Below are 20,122 nucleotides of genomic sequence, written 5' to 3'. Positions count from 1 at the left end.
TAATGTCCATGTTTTAAATGCAAATTTCTTTTAAAAACGAGTAAGTTTTAATCCTATTACATACGTAAATTCATTCGGAAAGCACTCTGCATATTTGTAATTCGATATGAAATCGTAATAATTATAGTTCATTTAATTAAACAATAAAATCAAATTATTTTAAATTCCTGTAGGTATGAATGTAGCTTGCACTGCAGAAAAAAAAAATACATAACTCGCCTTAGCGGTTTAAATTGAATATCTCAAGATCTAAATCATTTTTCCAATTATCCCTAATAAGTGATTAAAAGATCATGGTGGTCAATTAGAACGTTAGAGTGAAGGAACAGCCTATTGTCGTTGGATGTGAGGGTTGCCAGCTGTCCACTGACTGAACTTCGTTTAACAGAGGGGCTGCTTTGTGGCAACGCACTTTGAAAAAATTACGCACTTGGAAAAAATTTCAAAGTGCGTTAAATTTTGGACAAAATCAACGCACTTTGAAATTTTTTTTTAAAGTGCGTTAAATTTTAGACCAAGTTAACCCACTTTGAAAAAAAATTTCAAAGTGTGTTATGAAGGTACATCAACATTTTTTCGTATAGACACTCTTAACGCACTTTGAAAAAAATATTCTTATATCACAAATTCTGGAACCGAATTTCTAATTTGTTGATAGTATGATGATTTGTTAACACTCGTGAATCTAATATAACGTATTTAGAACGGGGATGGGGGTGGGGGTTAACCAAAGATACAGGTTAAATACCAGTGTACCATTTAATTGATTACAAGAACAAGGTCCCCAACCCCTTATTTTTCCTTCCAAAACATGATATTTAGCAACTATAGGTATATATTTAAGATCGGAAAAAGAAATATGCTCTGTATAAGTACATGCAGTGTTATTGAAAAAACGAGCTGGCAGAACAATAATTTCTCCATTAGTATGTTAATTAAAGAATCTATGTGTTACTGTTGAAACAGTAACCCTTTTTTCCTATTCTAATCAAATAAATCACTTCAATAAAAGGATATTAACATTAACGAAACATTAAATTATTATAAACTTAAAAAACAAACATAAGGATGTGGGTTAATTTTCTCGCACTGATCTTCTAAAAGATCATATTGTTTTTGATAAACATAACTAAGGTATCCTTTTTTCACATCATATTTGCAATAAGCCAGTTGAAATATATTATACATTGATCTCCATTATTCATATATATAAATCATTTTCATTCGGGCATAGCCCAATATACTAGATAAGAGGTAAATTTGCTGCATACCCAAAAAAGGTAAATGCAGTTGCTAAGCGATGAAGTTTATGTCATATTGGAAAATTCAAACCTCCCAAATTTTCTGTGTAAATTATTGTCTTATTAGAAAAGAAAAAGTTCTCATCTAGAAACGGTTTATCAAGTTAGCTGAGAATGCAATGAGTTCTTTTTTAAATATATCACATTAAGCTAAACAAGGTTAAAACAATCATTTATTGTATATAAACCTATCAACTATTTTCACTAAACCATGAACATTTTTTTTCAAAGTCCGTTAATATCGACGATATCAACGCACTTTGAAAAAAAAAAATTTCAAAGTGCGTGGACTTGGTCCCAAAATTAACACACTTTGAATTTTTTTTTCAAAGTGCGTAATTTTTCAAAGTGCGTTGTAACACTGCTTTTTATACCTATAAAAAAGTCGATTTTTCTTGTTACGTGACTCCTGATTATATTTAACGTTTTTAATAATAACCAAACATAGAGGATGATATTATCAATGATAACTTACAATTTTCAAAAAACCAATTACGTAAATATTCACTACATTATAATAGAAATTTGTAGAAAAATATCATTACGGATGTTGACTTTAATAATAATACATTTTTACTGGAAATGTCTTATCAGATGAACAAGGTGAAATCCTAATAAGAGCTACCTTTTTGTGCAGATATTTCTTTTTCAACGGTAAAGTTTGTTATGAATCACTCAAAGAGCCGTCTCCAGAATAGCGAACGGGATATAGAAGAACTTGCAAATGGGATACGCACATACATGTATGCGTTGATTCGCCGGAGGAGGGCAGGTTTGTTCCTCCTTGGGAAATTTTCATAAATTACGTAAAATTATCAAAAATATGCCTTAGACCGGCAAAGAAAATCATCCCGAGAAATTTTCTAGATCATAGGCCTAACTAAGGGCATAGAGGAAGGAGGGGTTTACGTAGTGCAGAGTTGTTCAAGATTTACGCTATCAAAGAGTCACAGGAAAGTGTAGAGTGTGATTCTTTTCATGCATATCTAGCCGTTGTCAAAGGTCTTACCAGCATTAGCAGCAGTCATATTCCATAGTAACCTACGAGCATGTCTCCAGTAACAGTCATACCAGTGGTATGCTACATGGCCCATGGAACTCAGCAACAATTGTTGTTTAGTGCAGATAGTTTTACATTAAAATGTAAAGCATTTACCATAGCTATAGATCAAACTAATGTTTCCAATTGCAATCAATCTAATTAGGGCCCCGCAAAGGATTGGTTGCCCAATCAAGTTCAAATTTGGTATGGTAGTTCAGTAGGCAGAAATACATATTTTGATGCTAAGTTTGATTCTCTATGTCTTCTGGTTTGGAGCTGGGGTGGTGGGGTAGATTCCTTAACTATGCATAGGAATGAATGGGCAAAGAGAGATAACTGCTGAGAATGTTACCATTATGTACTTGGAAGGCTGTGCAATATTTGTCCTTTGGAATTAATTAAACTTCCACAGGAAGAAAATCCTAAGCTTTATCTTTATCTGTCACATTGAGATTAATTACTGCACTGCCTGTGTCTGCAAATGAACTTTGTTTTGAAGTTAAGGTCAATTTTGAATGATGTGTAGTATTATGTACATTCTTTGAAATATGGATTTAAAATATAATATTCATACTTTATTTTGGTAAAAATACCGTACACAATGATTTATGATAATTTTATTGAATTCTAAAATCAAGATATATATTAAGATATCCTTTTTCACTATTTTATTTTTAATTTTTTTTTCTGCCTTAATGCTGTTAATTTTAACAGGTAATCAGATTATAACCCAATGCTGTCATTTCTGAAGAAAAAAATTCTTATTGTAAATTTAGAAGAAAAGGATGAGAGAGCAGAACAATTAATCCCCTGGGATTAATTATCTTCCCTTCTGCAGAAAATTTAGAGGCTTATCTCTATCTGTCATATGAAGATTAATGAACACCTTTGTCTGCAACTGATGTTTGTAATAATGAATATTACTTGTATTTTATTTCATCCCATGTTAACCCCCTTTATCCCGTGGATATGACTCATTGAATAATTTTTTTGATATCCCACAGTTGTGACTTTACAAAGGTATTTGCGTAGGCATAATGAAGTAAAAAATTGTGGAGTTTTATAAACAGTGTTAACATTGATTGTGGTGTATAAAACATCGGATAAATAGAATCTCATATGATTTGTAGTATAATATGATTTTTATCCAACTTGTGCGTTATATCCCCTCACTAAGGCTCAAGAAAAAAAACACTTTAATTGTTGGATGAAAATCATATCCAACTACAAATCATGAGATCCTATATTTTGCAGTTCTTTACATCTTATGCCGGGCATTTATTTTTCATCATTGTTAATATAAAGAGGATGGAATTCAAAGTTTTTTTCACTTCTCTATATTAATTGTCATAGCGGGGCCCTTCCTGACTGGTCAGTTTTCTAGTTAAAATCAAAGTACTGAAGTACTGACGGGAGTTGATTTTATCGATTATCATTTATTTTAAAATCAGCGATATGTGATTTTGCATGGCAAGTAGTATCAGTAATCAAAACATTTCTGAGAAATTGTATAGATCCAGGCAAATTTGAACTCTAGTTTTGTTAAACCAAACGCTCGACTGTCTCCGTTTATCTCCGACAAGCAAGAGAGACTCTGTTTTGTCGGATATTAACGGAGACATCCGAGCGTCTGGTTGAACGAGACTAGTACATTGAAGTCTAGCGTATGAATACATACGACTACAAAAATATCTAAACTAATTGTACCATTTCAAATCTTACTATTTTCATGGTATTGATAAATAGGTTTTCTTGAAAAACAATGCTTCAGAATACATTGCATCTGAATTTATCGATTATTTTCAGAAATTAAGTGTTGTCAGCGGTATTGATTTGTGCTTAGGTCCAAACACTGTTTCACTTTCGGTTTGCCCGAGTAAGTGCATAGGAAAGTTGATTAAAATCAACTCCCAATTAGAACTTCCATCCGCTCCCCGGTTTTCGATATGTCGCGTGGAGATCTAGATCTTCCACGCGACATATCGAAAACCGGGGAGCGGATGGAAGTTCTAATTTTAAAACATGTCGTTAAGGAAGGAGCCTTCTAATTATCAAACATTCTTCTTATAATAAGAAATTCATGAAATTTTGAGTAAAACAGATCATATCAGCAAATGATTCTATCAGTTTAATCAAATTTGACCTCCTCGTTTCTGCATAAAGAACAGGTCAAGGTCACTAACTTAAAGGATGATAAAAATACATGAAGTTCTTTCCAGTTATGTAGACAGCTGTTTAAGATATGAAGACTTTATTTTACAATAAAATGATAGATTATCAGGATGTCTATCATCTTATACTACTAAATTGGAATGAACATTGAAACTAAAATGGATATTACTTAGCCCGCATTTCCTCTAATTTTTTAAAATTTGAGATACTTTGGTTATTTTTTATGCTTCCAATGATAAAATAATTCTGATTTTTACGTATTTTAAAGAATTTATATAAAGATACAAATTGACAAAAAAGGCTAATATATTGACCATCTAATTAGAGAGAAATATTGATTTTAGTGATGTTTTTCACACAAATTAGAATTAATGGGCGCTTTAAAAAGCTTACACAAACGTAATTTGATATGCAAATCTTATCTTAAAAACAAATTCTGAAGCCCAAGTATCATATCATTAGTTTACATTAGTTAAAAAATCCAACATTAATTAAATTGTTTTTAAAATGCTAAAACAGACTCAATAATCTACAGCAATTCTGAATTACGAAACATGTGATATCTTCCTACGCCAATATTCCGACAAAAATATAGTCCTTGTTAGATTCTAAACATTGATTATTATTTCTGTGGCAAGCTGTATGATAGTAAATAAGAAAGAAAAATATACAATTTTAATTTTGTTTCATCTTGATTTAATGAACATATTGATCTATTATTTAAGGAATGAATTCAATATGTATTTGTTTTATACGATATAAAATGGTTTGGGGCAGTTTACGCTTTATAAACCGCGAAGCGGTTTATAAAAAAGCGTAAACTGTTTCAAACCATTTTATATCGCATAAAACAAATAAATATTGAATTCATTGCTTATAATTTAATTTTTTTTATTCTTCATTGTAGATAAAAACGGTCATTTGACCCTTAAAATGACGTAAAATTGTACAAAATTCAAACGTAACGTCAAGCGGGTTGATATGTTTTTGTCGTTAGTCTTACTATGACGTAGGCAACATTCTTTATACGATATAAAATAATTTTTTAGCCAATCAGAAAGCGTTACAACCAGAATTAAATTATATGCATTTAAAATTCGAGTATTCTATAAAGAAAATACTACCGCGGTATTTTTATAAAACTTAGTAATTCATCAGCAAACATTGTGTACTATTGGTCTTTACTATTGGAATATTAATTAGAGCTTAATATAAAGGGGCTGGATGGTCAACAATTAAATTGTTAATCAGTAGAGGAAATCCAGCTATTTAAGCTTTAAAGTTTGAACTTCTTCCTTTTATTTCATTCAGAGCTCTTCGGGTAAAGAAGAAAAATATTGTTTAAAAATGAAAAAAAAAATGAAGTTTTATCCTCTTCAAATCGGACAAGAAAATAATTTAGATTTTGTGAAAAATTTCTGTGCATTAATACCTTACCTGGTATCTGGCAAGGGTATATATTTTTATTTTCTTAATTACTGACCCTCCATCTTCGCTAGCCAAAGGTGACGATATGCTCCTCTGCTCTTTTCACCCTCGTGCTTGTTTGAATATTTTACTTCGTTTATCATTTGAAATTAAGGCGCCAAAATTATTTTCGGAAAAACTCGGGAGTTATGTACAACACCATTAAAATTCGAATGTTGGGAAATCCCAAAGTTCATTCGAGAATTTAGCTTTTGTCTACTGTGGTTGCAGGTATGTATTTTGTGCATAAAAGGAGTCAGTATATCATTATTTAAGTTTTATAGTCATTATGATAAACATCTGATGATAGAATTGTCGTATCAGTCAATATTTTGTACATCATTGCTTGAAAAAAAGAATGCTTTTCAAACCGAAAGTAGACAACTTGTCAATTCTTGTCCATCTTTTTTAATCGTTAATTATTAGTTATTTTCCTTTCTGTATCTCTTACTTTTAAAAGAAAACATGTAGGATTTTAGCTTTGCACATTTCGATGAGTAAGTAAGTCGCTTTCAATGTCGTTGAATACATTGGTAACTATTGCCAAAGGCATCTGAATTTCAGTTGCTTAATAACTCAAATATCGAATCGAGGTCGTTTTCAACTTTGAATGATAGCAGATTAACAGCTGTCATTTACTTATAAAAATGCATATATTTATGCATACAATGATATATGTATTTATTCTTTAGACTGACGTGTGAACTCAAACATCAATTTTGTTTAGTCGATTATTTGAGTAACAGAAAGGTATAAACCAGCGTTAATTATATTCAGAGCACTGTGTACATAAACCAAACCGGAATAGATGGTGTGACGTCAAAATAATTAATTTTTTTGGTTTTTAATACAGAAGAGTTCTACATCATGTCAGCCTCCAGTAAATACGATTTCTCCAACTTCAAACGTTCATTAAAGCTTAATTACGTTTTTTATTTTCAAAACAGCATGACCACATGTGATAATTTACACCACTTTATTAAAATAAATAAATTATGTTTTTGACTTTCCTTCCCCTTAAAAGGAGTATTCTCAATATTTTGAAATCGGTGCAATTTTGATTAGAAACATTAAATTCTAGTCTATGTTTACTTAGTATTGATTTAAAAATCAATAATCTTTTCGTACTTATATACATCTATCTTGTTTGGATTACATGTTTAATTTAGAATTATAGCATCTTTTTAATTACTAATATTGTGTTTATATCATTTATCGGGGTATGCCCATCTTAATTCTTCATACTCTAGGTAAAATTCATTAACGAGTTGTAATGTATATTACAAACGTTTCATAAGGTACATGTAAGCCCATTATTCATCAAATAGATTTAATCTTAATTTATTTAGAAATAGGAACAGTTATCGAACAATAGGTATTTTTAAGTTAAACGTACATGTACAAATATTTCAAAAAATGTTAACGTTTTCCTTAATAACACGTAAAACAAACCAAAAATTAAAATTATGTGTTTATTTTGCCTTAGAAACAATAACACTCGCCATTTTTGTGCATAGACTAAGGACTTACGCCTACCCATAAGCAGGCGTAGATTTAAACCCAAGTTTAGTCCCGACTAAGTTTCCGCCTTTTTGTGAAACGCAACTTAGTCGGGTTTTGAGGTTTAGTCCCTGATTTAGTCCGGACTAAGCTTACGCCTGGACGTAGGCCTTTTTGAGAAACGGGCCCCTGGGGCGTAAATTTGGGCCTAAGTTAGTCCGACCAACAAAGTAACGCCAATATTTAGTCGGGTCTAAGTTGCGTTTCTGAAAGATGCGTAAGTTAGGGTTTAAATGTTTAAGAACTTAGACATCTCCGCTGAGTACTAAGCATGCACATATCGTATTTTGTTTTGCTTTGAGGCTATGATTATATGTGGTGGGTCAATTTTCCAATTCATAGTACATGTAGTACCCGAAAGTACGCATGTTATACAACTGAATGTGCATAGTTCAAGCTGTTCATGACATTTAATATTAATAAAAGTAGAACAAATGCCTATACACTTCTTAACATAATGAAATGTTCGAGAAAAACAGTTGATATGAAAGCGTCATATATAAGAGGTTTCACAAACCAAATATGTGACAATTAAATGCATTGTAGATGATATTGAGGCACAATCTTACATATTAATTGAAGAAATTAACTTCAATGTTAGTGTAAACTTCAAATATTTATAGAATACAGGGACAATGTACAGTGGATATGCCCCAATACGTCTGCAGAATAAGAAGTATGCTTCATAGACACTGTAGATCTTTAGACATTTTCAGATGCTGGGATAAGGCTTGATTCTTTTTTATCAATTCACTATATTATTTATAGAAAATAATATGACAATGAGTAACCAACAGCAACCAACTGAAATCGGAAAATATCTTTTGTATAAATAATATTACATGAACCTTGTCCATCCTCTGTTCCAATATTGAAAGAATGTAGTTAATGACATGGAAACGATTCTTGATTTTCTGCGATTCAAATGATAATAGTTTCGAAAGATATTAATAGTCAACAATTAACAAGACAGGAATTATCAACATTTGAGGCCGAGGTCTCCCCATCTCCCTTTCCTGTATTTTGGTTTAATCGATCGATTGTTTTGTTTTGGTTTTTTTCGGGGGGGGGGGGGGGGGGGGTTGAAAGTAATATACACCATAAACAGGGAATAATTCGCCCTGTTTAATTTTCAATCATTTCACCCTCGTTGTCAGCGGACGAATTTATGTTGATTTTCAATATCTAATATTAAGTAACTTAAGTAACAGCTGTGACTTGGCGAAGTCAAGACAGAGTGAAACTGTTTGCAAGTGTAGAAGGACGGAAATAACACGGGACCAAAATAACCCTGTATACAGTATCTTGATTAAAATCAAGATATAAAAGCAGTTATCTAAGAACACCCTTCCTATTTAAGGAAAGTTTTATAAATAAAAGGTTTTTACAAGTTTAATGGAAAAGGCATCGAAAAATCCCCTACCCCCTTCCGGATAAGACATTTTGCATCTTTGCGGTTTTAACAAGTGTATGTGAGTTTTACTTTTTTCCCTATTTGCTTTGGGTTATTGGAGTGGGGGTGTATACAATTGGTTATATAATAAGTATGACAAATGCAAGCTAGTTAAATTTGTAAATAATGCACACTGTTGTAAAACTGCTATAACAACGCTTTTGTATTGCAAGTCGACAACTTCGAAATTAAAAAAAAAATCCCTTGATATACGTACATTTTAAATATGATGAAACAAAACTATCATGAATTCAAGTAATTAAAGATCCATTCAATTATATGAGTACAAATAAACAATGCATATGAATATGCACGAAGATCATTGATAGTACATGTGCCCCATACCTATTTTAATAGAATTACGATCGATGTTAAATATGAACGCAATTGATCACTTCATCCTAGAATTAATAAGATTAATGAATTTGATTTCCAAAAATTCAAGGTGTGCATGTAAAATTTTATAATATTCGATAACCTTGACAAACGCTTGTCAACAGATCTAAAATTGATGCACACTCTGCACGCTTCTAAAACATATTCATAAGTAATATTTAACAAACAAAAATTGATTGTATCTAAATATATGCGAGTTCATAAATATTCCAAAATACATGTAGCTTTCATACGGTTTTGTAAAGATACTAGGAGTAAAAAAATGAAAATGAGAATAATGCATACGTGTTGTAAAGTTTTCAGTAATACATGTATATGTAAAGAACAAACAACCACACACAAGGACAAATTACAACTGTAAACGTTTTGAGTTGCTCCTATTCATAATTTTGAAATCAGTTTCGTTTCACTGGTTCAAATTTGATTAGAAACATTAAATTCTAGTACATGCTTACTGAGTATTGATTACAAAAATCAATAATATATTCGTACTTATATACATCTATCTTGTTGGGGAATACATGTTTAATTTAGAAATAAAGCATCTTTTTAATTATTATGTTTATATAATTTATCGGGGTATACCCATTCTTCACACTTCAGGCACGTAGCATCGTTTTTGAAAGTGGGGGGCCAGACCCATCCAAAAAATCTTGACAAGCAAAAGAAAAAAAAGGAAAAAAGGAAATTTAAAGTTTCCAAAAATCTTCAAAATCATAATCCGGGGGGGGGGGGGGGGGGGGGGGGGTGGGGGGGGGGTAGACTAAACTATACTTCCAAAATATAAAAATTCTTCCCCACCAATTTTTTTCCCCCTCCAAATCATGACATTCCTAATCCGTGGGGGGGGGGGGGGGTACAGGTAACTTTAATTTTACTCCTCATTTCCTTATTTTCATATCAATTTTTTACTTCCTTCCACAATAGTGGGGGGGGGGCCCAAATCCATTATAATTCATTTTCTTATATGTAAATTTTTAAAAAAATTTTGCTGCGAGAAAAAGTGGGGGGGGGGGGGGAGGGGGCAGGCCCCCCCCCTGCCCCCCCCCCCCCCCCCCCCCCCGATGCTACGTGTCTGCACTTTAGGTAAATTTCATTACGATTAGTAATGTATATTACATACGTTTAATGAGGTGAGCCCATTATTTATCAAATTGATTTAATCTTAATTTATTTAGAAATAGAAACAAAAGGTATTTTCTAAAGTTATATGTACATGTACAAATATTTAAATAAATGTGAATGTTTTCTTTAATAACACATAAAACAAACCAAAAAATAAAATTCTCCGTACATTTTGCCTTAGAAAAAAAACACTTGCCATTTTTGTGCACAGACTAAGGACTTACGCCTTCCCATTAATAGCAGGCGTAGATTTAAACCCGAATTTAGTCCCGACTAAGTTTCCGCCTTTTTGTGAAACGCAACTTAGTCTGGTTTTGAGGTTTAGTCCTTGATTTAGTCCGGACTAAGCTTACGCCTGGACGTAGGCCTTTTTGAGAAACGGGCCCCTGTGTTGTATGTTGTTTCAGTAAATAATATTGACTTTGTATAAATACATTATCATATGAATTTGATGTTTCAATTTTAAAGGTCATTGATATTGTGTTCATCAATGGATGGTCAAAATGATGCATTTGTCTCAGAAAGTGATGTGGGTTCATCTGAAATTGACAAGAAGTACTCAATTTGTAAAAAATCGATTGTGGCATCCATAGATATAGGTACTGCATACTCTGGCTATGCCTACTCCTCCAGAAATGATTGGACCAAAGTTTATACTCATGCATGGCATGGTGGAGAATACATGACCCAAAAGGCACCAACAACATTGCTTCTGGAGCCGAACGGCGAATTTGCCGAGTTTGGATTCAAGGCAGAGAAAAAATATGCTGAATTGGTTGAAGATGAGAAACATAAAGATCATTACTTTTTCCGCAGATTCAAATTAATTTTGAAACCAAAACTCACAGAGGTAAGACATATGCATCTTGAAGAATATCAAGAGAATGAATTTTTAACATATGAACTTTAAATCAATGTTCAGGAGCCCTTTTTAAAATCGCTTATGATGGGTTATGATGTAAGTTCACCATCCCTTAAATTGTCAGGAATGTATGTCAGCTAATGAATTTTAAAAATATATGCTGAGTTGTAAAGGGATCAGGATGGCAGTTAAGTTTACTGAGTTCTTCACTGGTTTCCACCGAGATTTAAATGTACATGTATAACTTCATAGTAAATTACAAGGCGTACTGTGATACCTCAAGACATAAATTTTAAAAAAAAACCCCACTGTTTTTCTTATATAGGATTGAATTAAAACTGTACTGAAGTATACCTAAAGTGAAAATATTTGTTTTTTATGTATTTAGTACCCATGCATTTATTCCTCTATTATTAAGATTTGTTGCGTGCACTTTAAAATGTACCGAATTGATATTTTATTTTCAGAGGGTACATCGGGAAACCGTGTGTATAGATGAGACAGGGAAAGAATTCAACGCATTGAAGCTGTTTACTTTTTGCATTCATTATTTGACAACCAGCTTATTGGAAGACATTTACAAAACTATCGAACAAAGTGTTCCAATGAGTGACATCGAATTTGTTATCACTGTTCCAGCCATTTGGGACGACACAGCCAGAATGTTTATGATTGAAGCTTCTAAAGCGGTATGTAAGATTGTTCTGTTGTTCCATACATGTTAAAATTGAATTGCATTGAACTTATTATCAGTTATTTAGAATTCGAAATGAATCAACAAATATATAATTAAAACCCAACAAAGATTTTTTTTCTCACAATAGACTGGCATACAGAAGGATCAGCTAAAAATCGTTCTAGAATCGGATGCAGCTTCTGTCTATTGTCAGTACATGTATCTAGAAAAGGGCAAAGCAAAAACAAGAAGGGACTTTCAAGATAAATTGATACCTGGCTTCAAATACATGGTGATCGACATTGGTGGTAAATCAAATGTATTTTGCATACTGTCCACCCTTTTTGTTTGTACTGACCATTATATATTATTATTATTCCTACACGACAGTGGGGCTCAACTGGCTAAGTTTGATAAGTTATTGTAAACGTACTACATTTGGTTGTGTATTCTTTTTAGCGCTGTTGGCGGAATGCAGCAACCGCTAAATCAAGTACATCGCCAAATGTCATGCATATATATGTATAAAAATAGTACATTCAGGAATGTGCTAATTCAAATCCACGCCAACTTGTTCAAAAACTAATTTTCGCCAAACATTGTACACGCCAAATATAATACGTTTTCAGTATTTGCGATAGTGACTATCATAATCAGAAGAGATAATCTTGAGCATAACATTCAAGCCTAGAGTTAACAAGAGCTTTAACTAAGTCAAAGTATTCAAGATACAGATAACCAGGCTTCATGGATGTGAATTGAAAATGTCTTCAGCTTTCATGAAACGACATTATTGTCTAATCAGATACATTGAGTCATTGTTAATTAATTAACTGAGTTTAGAAGCGCATTCATTAATATTAGTATTTTTTTCATAAATATGATAAATCATTGGAGGGTCACATTTTCAACACCCAAACTCGGATTAACTGTTTTACAAGTTCTTGATACAATTCCCGAAACAATAAGTACACTCGTGCAGCTTTATAACGTGATTTAAAGAATGACGTAGTCTATTAGTGTAAACAATGTACTAGTATACAAGTCTACAAGTATTCCGCTGCTCGGCAACTTTAATTTGCAAAGTCGTAGTATTTAGAGTGTTACACAGAACAATATTACCATGGGATGTTTAAACATCTTATATGTAAACATACACTGACCAACTGACAGGTCATACATTCTACCTTGACTCCTCTTTTAATTTGAAAATACAATTTTATGGGGAAAATTTTCACCCGTTGTTCAGCCAACATCCAGTAAACAATGCACTGTAGCCATAGCCTGGCTATTGCTCACGCAATAGGCCCGGCTAAAAATTTACTGGCTTTCAAATCACATATTCAAAACAAGAAAAAATTACTGAATAATTATTTAGATCCAATTACTGGTATAAAGGAAAAATTGTCGTACTGTAAAGTTCCAAACAATTAATATCGTTATTTGTCGTTCACATTTGAGCGTTTATGTTCTTTGTTCGTAATAAGGTGGAACAACTGATATTTCGGTACATAAAAAGACCATAGATGGAGGCTTAAAGCAGGTCATTAAGCCGGATGGAATACAGTTGGGCGGAATTAATGTCGATGAAGCATACTGGAAATTCTTCTGTGACCTTTTTGGAGAGGATTCCATGAAGAGATTTAAAGATGAATGTACAGAAGACTATTTGGATTTTGGTCGAAAGTTTGAAGTTCAAAAACGGTCTGGAAAATTAACAACTTCAGACAACTTCTGCATTAGAATTCATTTGTCTCTGTCTGAAATCCTTGATGACAAAAAAGGAATAGCTGAGGCCATTTCTTCATCAAAGTACAGAGAAATTATTTCCTTTGATCCAAAATCTTTCAAACTGAGACTGCCGTTTTCTGAGTTTGAAAACTTGTTCAAAGACACAAGTGATCAAATAAAATTTTACCTTGATGGTTTATGGAAAAAACCTGAATTGGCAGATGTAGATACTGTCCTTTTGGTTGGTGGTTTTTCAGAATGTTACATAATTAAAGACATGATCAGAACTCAAATGAAATCAAGGAAAAAACACCTCGTTTTTCCAGAGGAGTCCAGTCTTGCAGTGTTGAAAGGTGCAGTATATATGGGCCATGTGTCAGATGCTGTTTCTACACGAATTTCCAGTTATTCTTACGGTATGCAAAAGTGGTCCACCTTTGTCCCAGAAGAACAGCTCGACAGCAAAACAATGGTAGACCAAAAATTGTGCCGTGGTGTTTTCATGAAACTTATCAACAAAGGAGATGAAATTAAACCAGAGCACAAAGAAAAATTTTACTTGGATATAGTGAAAACAGAAAAAGATTTTTTCGAGTGCATAATTTACCTGTCACACGAGAAGGATCCAAAGTATATTGATGAGGAAAGAGTTTCCAAAATCGGTTCTTTGCGAATCAAATTGCCAAACGTGCAAAAGGGGATTGTCATTAAAATCGAGGGAGAAATTATTCTTCTTGACACAGAGATAAAGGTGGTTGCAAGGGAACTTCACGATTTAAATGAATTCAAAGCTACATTTGACCTGCTTTCCCCAGACTGTCTTTACAAGAACAAAAGGATAAAAGTATGTAATTGATAAACAATTTCAAATATTAAAGACATTCTAAACAGATATCGGTGTAATAATGATTTATAGACATATCTTTTATATGATTTACAAAAAAGGGTTTAAGTTAAGGGCTACACAAGGTATTGCAATACATGATCACATGTTCATGTATTTTGATAATGAGTATTCCTTTATATAGAAACATATCTATTTAGGTCAATACTACAGTTACTTTCTATATGCATATATTCAAGTGATGCATGGTGCACTAGTAATGGTTGTGTGTTAGAATTGGTATATTTGAAGATATCTATCCGTTTTTGTTTACCATAATTATCCTGTATCATAAACTTACATAAAATCCTTTATTATTGACATTTTCAAGATTGTCATCGAAAAAGTAAAAAAAAAAATGCGGAATTGAAACACTTGGAATTATCCGTTGTAATCCATATATCTTAAATGGCTATTAGATATTTAGCATTTATGAAAGAAGGTGTTGCAGTTCCTTTGCTATTTTTCCTTACAGAGGTTGTAGATAAAATGGAACTTAAAGTAACAGAATTCGATGTAAAAAAAAATTCAATGTAATATGTTGCAGGCGTTTTTAATGTTTTCGAAACAGTACTTATATACCGTGTTCAGTCCACGTTATAAACTTGAGCTATTAATATTTTTTTCTAAACAAGGGATTTCAAAACAATGTACGCATCAAAGTTGGTTTTTTCTTGGTTTTTTTTTTTATGAAACTACCGGGTTTGCTGTTTTCAAAGACACATGTACAGGTTGTGAAAAGCTAAAATGCATTTTTAAAAAAGTATGAAGCAATAGGTAGATGAATATATATACGCATAAATATGTTCCACCTTTTTATCTAGACTAGTATGTCCCAGGTTACCTTTTCTCTCTTTTTTTTGACGAATTTTAATGAAAATACACAAACTTGTCAAAGAAGTTCAATTGAAATCGATTTAAAGGGAAAAATCCAAGATTTCTTCAACGACATTTCATCTGTGTTTGTCTGCGTAAATTAACATGAACGAAAACAAATTTCTTATAGAGATTTATAATGGAAGATGTTTACATCTTTTCTCTATTTAGAATTACATGTACTAGTACTCAGAACACATCGCACAATTTTTCAAGTTATTATACGGATGTTTTCATGTTTGCTGCATTGCAAAATCCCCGTAAGCTTTCTTTCTTGGTCGTGTGTTGAAACCTGAAGCAGCATAGGGGGCGTATCAAAACAGATAAACTAAACTTTTTTTCATTCTAGTTGAGAAAATGTAGTTTGGGCACAGATGTATTAATGATTTTCGAAATATTAAGCAAAAAGTGTTTGAAGCAGAAAATTGGGACCGAGTATAGGCGTTTATCTAGATACCATTCAAACATGCGATGACTATAATTACAACTCGAGCCAGAATCAGATTTATTCAGGTAGCTCCAAAGAACGATACTTTAAACATACTGGACAGTAGAAATTAAATTGTTTTGTGTTAACATCAAAATACAGAATATATGGTCATCTTCCTAACTGTATCTATAAAAACCAAATGATGATTGCTGGTTTTGATAATAGAAATGCGCGTAAAATGTTTGGGTACTAGTATTTTGCCTACATACGGGACATACCCACTATATGATTAAAGTCGTCGACGTAATGTGTCTATATTAAGATATGACTCTTCAAGCCTAACGGGTATTAAGGGATTAACCCGCTTTCCTGCAACACCTTCTTTAAAGAAATATCCCCTTCCTCCCCCGAAAAAATTCTAAATTCATGAAATAAATTGTCCAACTTGACAAACGATTCACAGTTTTACAGAATACTTAGAATGAAAATGTATGTATATAGATATATATATATATATACGTCGGGTCATTAAAAATAGCTTTTCTTATAAGATAAAGAAGGAAACGTCGTTTTCCAAATTTATTTGCTACATCTTTAGTTATTCAATTAGATTATTATAAAGAACATTTGAGTATCTTATATTGATTTGCCTAATTTACGCTGTGCGTCTTATGAGGGGCATAATGAAAATCGATGAATATGCCATGAAAAGTTAGTTTGAACAAATATAAAAATGAAATGGCTATCCAGACCAATCTAATAACACGTTATATAGAGTTGTTATGTTTATTATTTAGTTATTACATAGAGGTGGGGGAATCCTGTTTAATTTTCGCCCACTTGGTCCATGTTGCCTTGTTGGCAGTAGGCGGATCATAATTTTTTTCAATCAACAATTCTATTCAGACACCAAGCAAAGTCCTCTTTGGAGAGAGTTCCTCACAAAATGGACTGGACGGACAGGGGGTAAACTTACTCGCACCCAAAGAAGGAAGTTTCAATGACTGCACATCACCAGATCACCCAACGGTTGCAAAGAAAAGACAAAGCCCTACTCAAAATGAGGAAAATGAGAGGTGAATTTGAACCGCTAGATATTCTGTAAATAGGGAATTAAGCAAATGTGAATTTTATTTTCAAAAATATTTTTTTAATCTTTGAATATCGGTTTGGGATAAATTCACAGGATATTACTTTGTAATTACCGCCAAATACATTTTATAATCTTTATTTAATCTTCTATAGCCTACTACTGCAAAGAGAACTCATAAAAATTCAAAGAGAATGGTTGGATGTTGAGAAAGAGAGACTTGGCATAGAAAGGGAGAGGTTACACATCGATCGCCGGCGGTTGGAGATGGAGGAGCAGGCTAGGCGTGTTCCTACTTTATACGAAGCGAAAAAGTGGCCGCAATAGTGAGAAAATCCTGCGAAAATCAGAGGAAAAGTTGCTCATACGAATATCATGCAAATGTATTTGCATATTATACGCATGAAATTTGTACAGGCTCTGGTATATATGTTTAAGAAATCTAGATGGTGTGTGCTTTCGCATACGACACTAGAGAGTCCATTTGTCGGAGACACGGTCTGATTACTTGCGAATAGTCAACATTCACAAACCCTACATTTGTCCGTATTCGGTTGAGACTTGCTTATGACTCTATGTTCCATTTAATATTTTCAAATGTAGCCAAATATTTTATTAGAGAGTTTGATAACATTAAGGAATGGTAGAGAGCAGAAATTACAATTTTTGAGGCACAGTAAAATATGAAAGAAATCTTTTTAAAAAACATTAAGAATTGAGCTAGTCAATTTGTTTCATAGCAGATTATCTTTTTTGTTTATATGAAATTTAAATCAGAACAATAAAAACACGCGGGTTATGTAAATTTTTCCTGCAATGATTGCTACCTTCATAACCCGCATGAATCATCAAAGAAAGCATTTTATTGTTTAATATATTAACATCTTTCTTTTAGCAAATTGATAAATTGATTATGAAAAAAAAGTAAAATTCACTAAATTACTGTTAATGTCCATAAGTAAGTTAGCTAAAAGAAACAGCCAAATCGTCTTCTGTGGGAATTTGAGTCTGACATCAGCATGATTATTTCGTGCAGTCCGTGCTTTTTCCTAGGTCGCTGTAGGTTTTGACTAATCGGATTTATTCCCACTTGGCCAACATTCTTAAATTCTCAATTCCCACCTGGCCAACATTTTGATTTTCACAACCGAGTGGTCAGGAGGTCAAGTCTGTTTTCACATGTTAATGTATTTGTTACCAATTACCTGAGAATAGTTTGATGATAACAAATAAACAAATAGCATTTAATTTTGCCCTTCGGGCTTTATTGGATTTGATCACGCCCCGACCGAAATTATCACCTCATAATATTCAAAGAATGATTCCTTATTATTTATATTTATATAATTTTAGGCCAACGTACGATTAAATCTTTAAATATAAATAAGCAAACCCCGCCGGCGCCTCAAATTGGCGTCATTTGTATTATGGGTTATATAGTACAAAATCGATACGTAGTGTTATCACAGACAAAGACACTGGATAATGTAAATATATAAAAATAACCCCACAAATATTTTAAATATAGATCTGCAATTTTCTGCAAGATCATTACACAAAACATTTTATATGTATAAATCAATACGGGTACTTGAATGATTAAAACGTTGATGTAAATAATTTTAGGCTGTTTAAATTGGATTTGATACATTTCATAAATAGGATCGATCAGCAGTTTTTAAAAAATAGACCAGAAACATGTATTACTATTTTGTAATATAATATAATTATATCTAATTAGACCCTTGACATACCAATTTAACGCAAATAACACACTTTTGTACCTCATGTTCATGTGTATTTTAATATTTTGAGAGAATAAACAAATTGAGATTGAGAAGCATAATCATTGCCATTAATTTACAGAGTTCTTAATTGTGTTATCGACTGTTAGTTGAAAGACATAAAAAATCCAAATGTCCAGTCTTCACGTGCAGGTCAACTTTATAGAAAATGACAACGGAGAATTTTATTTTCATAACTAATGATGTTTTGATCATCATACAATATATCTTATTAAATGTGAAGTATACACCATAAAAAAACATAAGCACTTTAATCTAGCGTTTTTGTGTTTCATTAATTTCATATTCTATAGATTGGAATTAATCAATATAATACTAGAAATTAAAAAAAATTAACATTTTCATCTGAATTGAATAAAAAAAAGTACTGGGGCAGAAGCTCAATTCATATGTATTCTTCTGTAGGCTAACATATATATATATATATATATATATATATATATATATATATATATATATATATATATATATATATATATATATATATATATTCCCTACTTTCATGACATCTGAAAACAGACTATAGCTTACCTGTAATTAAATTCTTTTGTTCTCCACCATCACCCCAGTCCCACTTAGTCTACACAAATTTACCTGTATTTTTTCAAAATGTTTGCTAAGTGGGAAGACACTCTATCGATAAACAGGGCGTGTGGATATCTGTCCTGTTAGTTTCTTGTCAGTTTCAGCTGCTGTACATTTCGACCAATCCATAAACGGGGCGTGTAGATTTTAGTCTGGCTGTTTCTATAGAGCTATGAATTAAATATAAGTTTCCGTAGGAAATAGAGGAAATAATACTTGGTAGATGTAAATATATATTAATCCAATGAAAAATTGGGGGATGGAGAGAAAGTTATCACTGAATAATTCATTATTTTTTAGTGTGTATGATGTTATCAAAATTTTAATTGAGATAATTGAAAAGGATAAATTAACGAATAGATATAACATGCTAACCGGAAACAAGTTACTTACGATATAAAGTCGCCGCGACTTACTGTATATTTTGCTTATTACTTGCATATAGACAAAAAATAAATAATAATGAAGTGTCCTTTTAAGATAATTTTAGATAAAAACAATTGCTTTGATTTCTTACATGTTTTGTTGTTTTTCTGAAGAATTCAAATTTGTGTTATTCTTATTTCTTTTCTTTTTTCTCTCTCCTTTTTTGTGTCTAATCGATCTCGAATCAAATAACTGTAACAGTTGATTTTAGTACAGAACAAAAACGTATGTATACGGTGAAT

The 20,122-nt window shown here is 32.2% G+C and overlaps 2 protein-coding genes across 3 annotated transcripts in view; both read left to right on the top strand.

The window, feature by feature from the left end:
* Positions 1-18,354, top strand: part of LOC105331964 (heat shock 70 kDa protein 12A) — a 38,275-nt gene extending 19,921 nt beyond the window's left edge. The window contains exons 1-7 of one of the 2 annotated variants that reach the window (XM_066076127.1): positions 8,942-9,014; positions 10,985-11,366; positions 11,846-12,067; positions 12,203-12,362; positions 13,542-14,629; positions 16,881-17,050; positions 17,220-18,354. In XM_066076127.1, coding sequence (XP_065932199.1) covers positions 9,013-9,014; positions 10,985-11,366; positions 11,846-12,067; positions 12,203-12,362; positions 13,542-14,629; positions 16,881-17,050; positions 17,220-17,391 — 2,196 coding nt within the window. In that variant the 5' untranslated portion in view covers positions 8,942-9,012 and the 3' untranslated portion in view covers positions 17,392-18,354. Of the gene's footprint in view, positions 1-8,941; positions 9,015-10,984; positions 11,367-11,845; positions 12,068-12,202; positions 12,363-13,541; positions 14,630-16,880; positions 17,051-17,219 lie in introns of those variants that run through there. The other variant, XM_034446329.2, reaches the window with a different exon arrangement.
* Positions 6,134-20,122, top strand: part of LOC105317916 (heat shock 70 kDa protein 12A) — a 36,706-nt gene continuing 22,717 nt past the window's right edge. The window contains exon 1 of the mRNA XM_066076129.1: positions 6,134-6,213. The gene's annotated coding sequence lies outside the window, so the exon portion shown is untranslated. The remainder of the gene's footprint in view (positions 6,214-20,122) is intronic.

The sequence above is a fragment of the Magallana gigas genome, chromosome 2 (genome assembly GCF_963853765.1).
Source record: "Magallana gigas chromosome 2, xbMagGiga1.1, whole genome shotgun sequence".
Lineage (NCBI taxonomy): Eukaryota > Metazoa > Mollusca > Bivalvia > Ostreida > Ostreidae > Magallana > Magallana gigas.
This window is presented reverse-complemented; position numbering and strand designations above follow the sequence as displayed.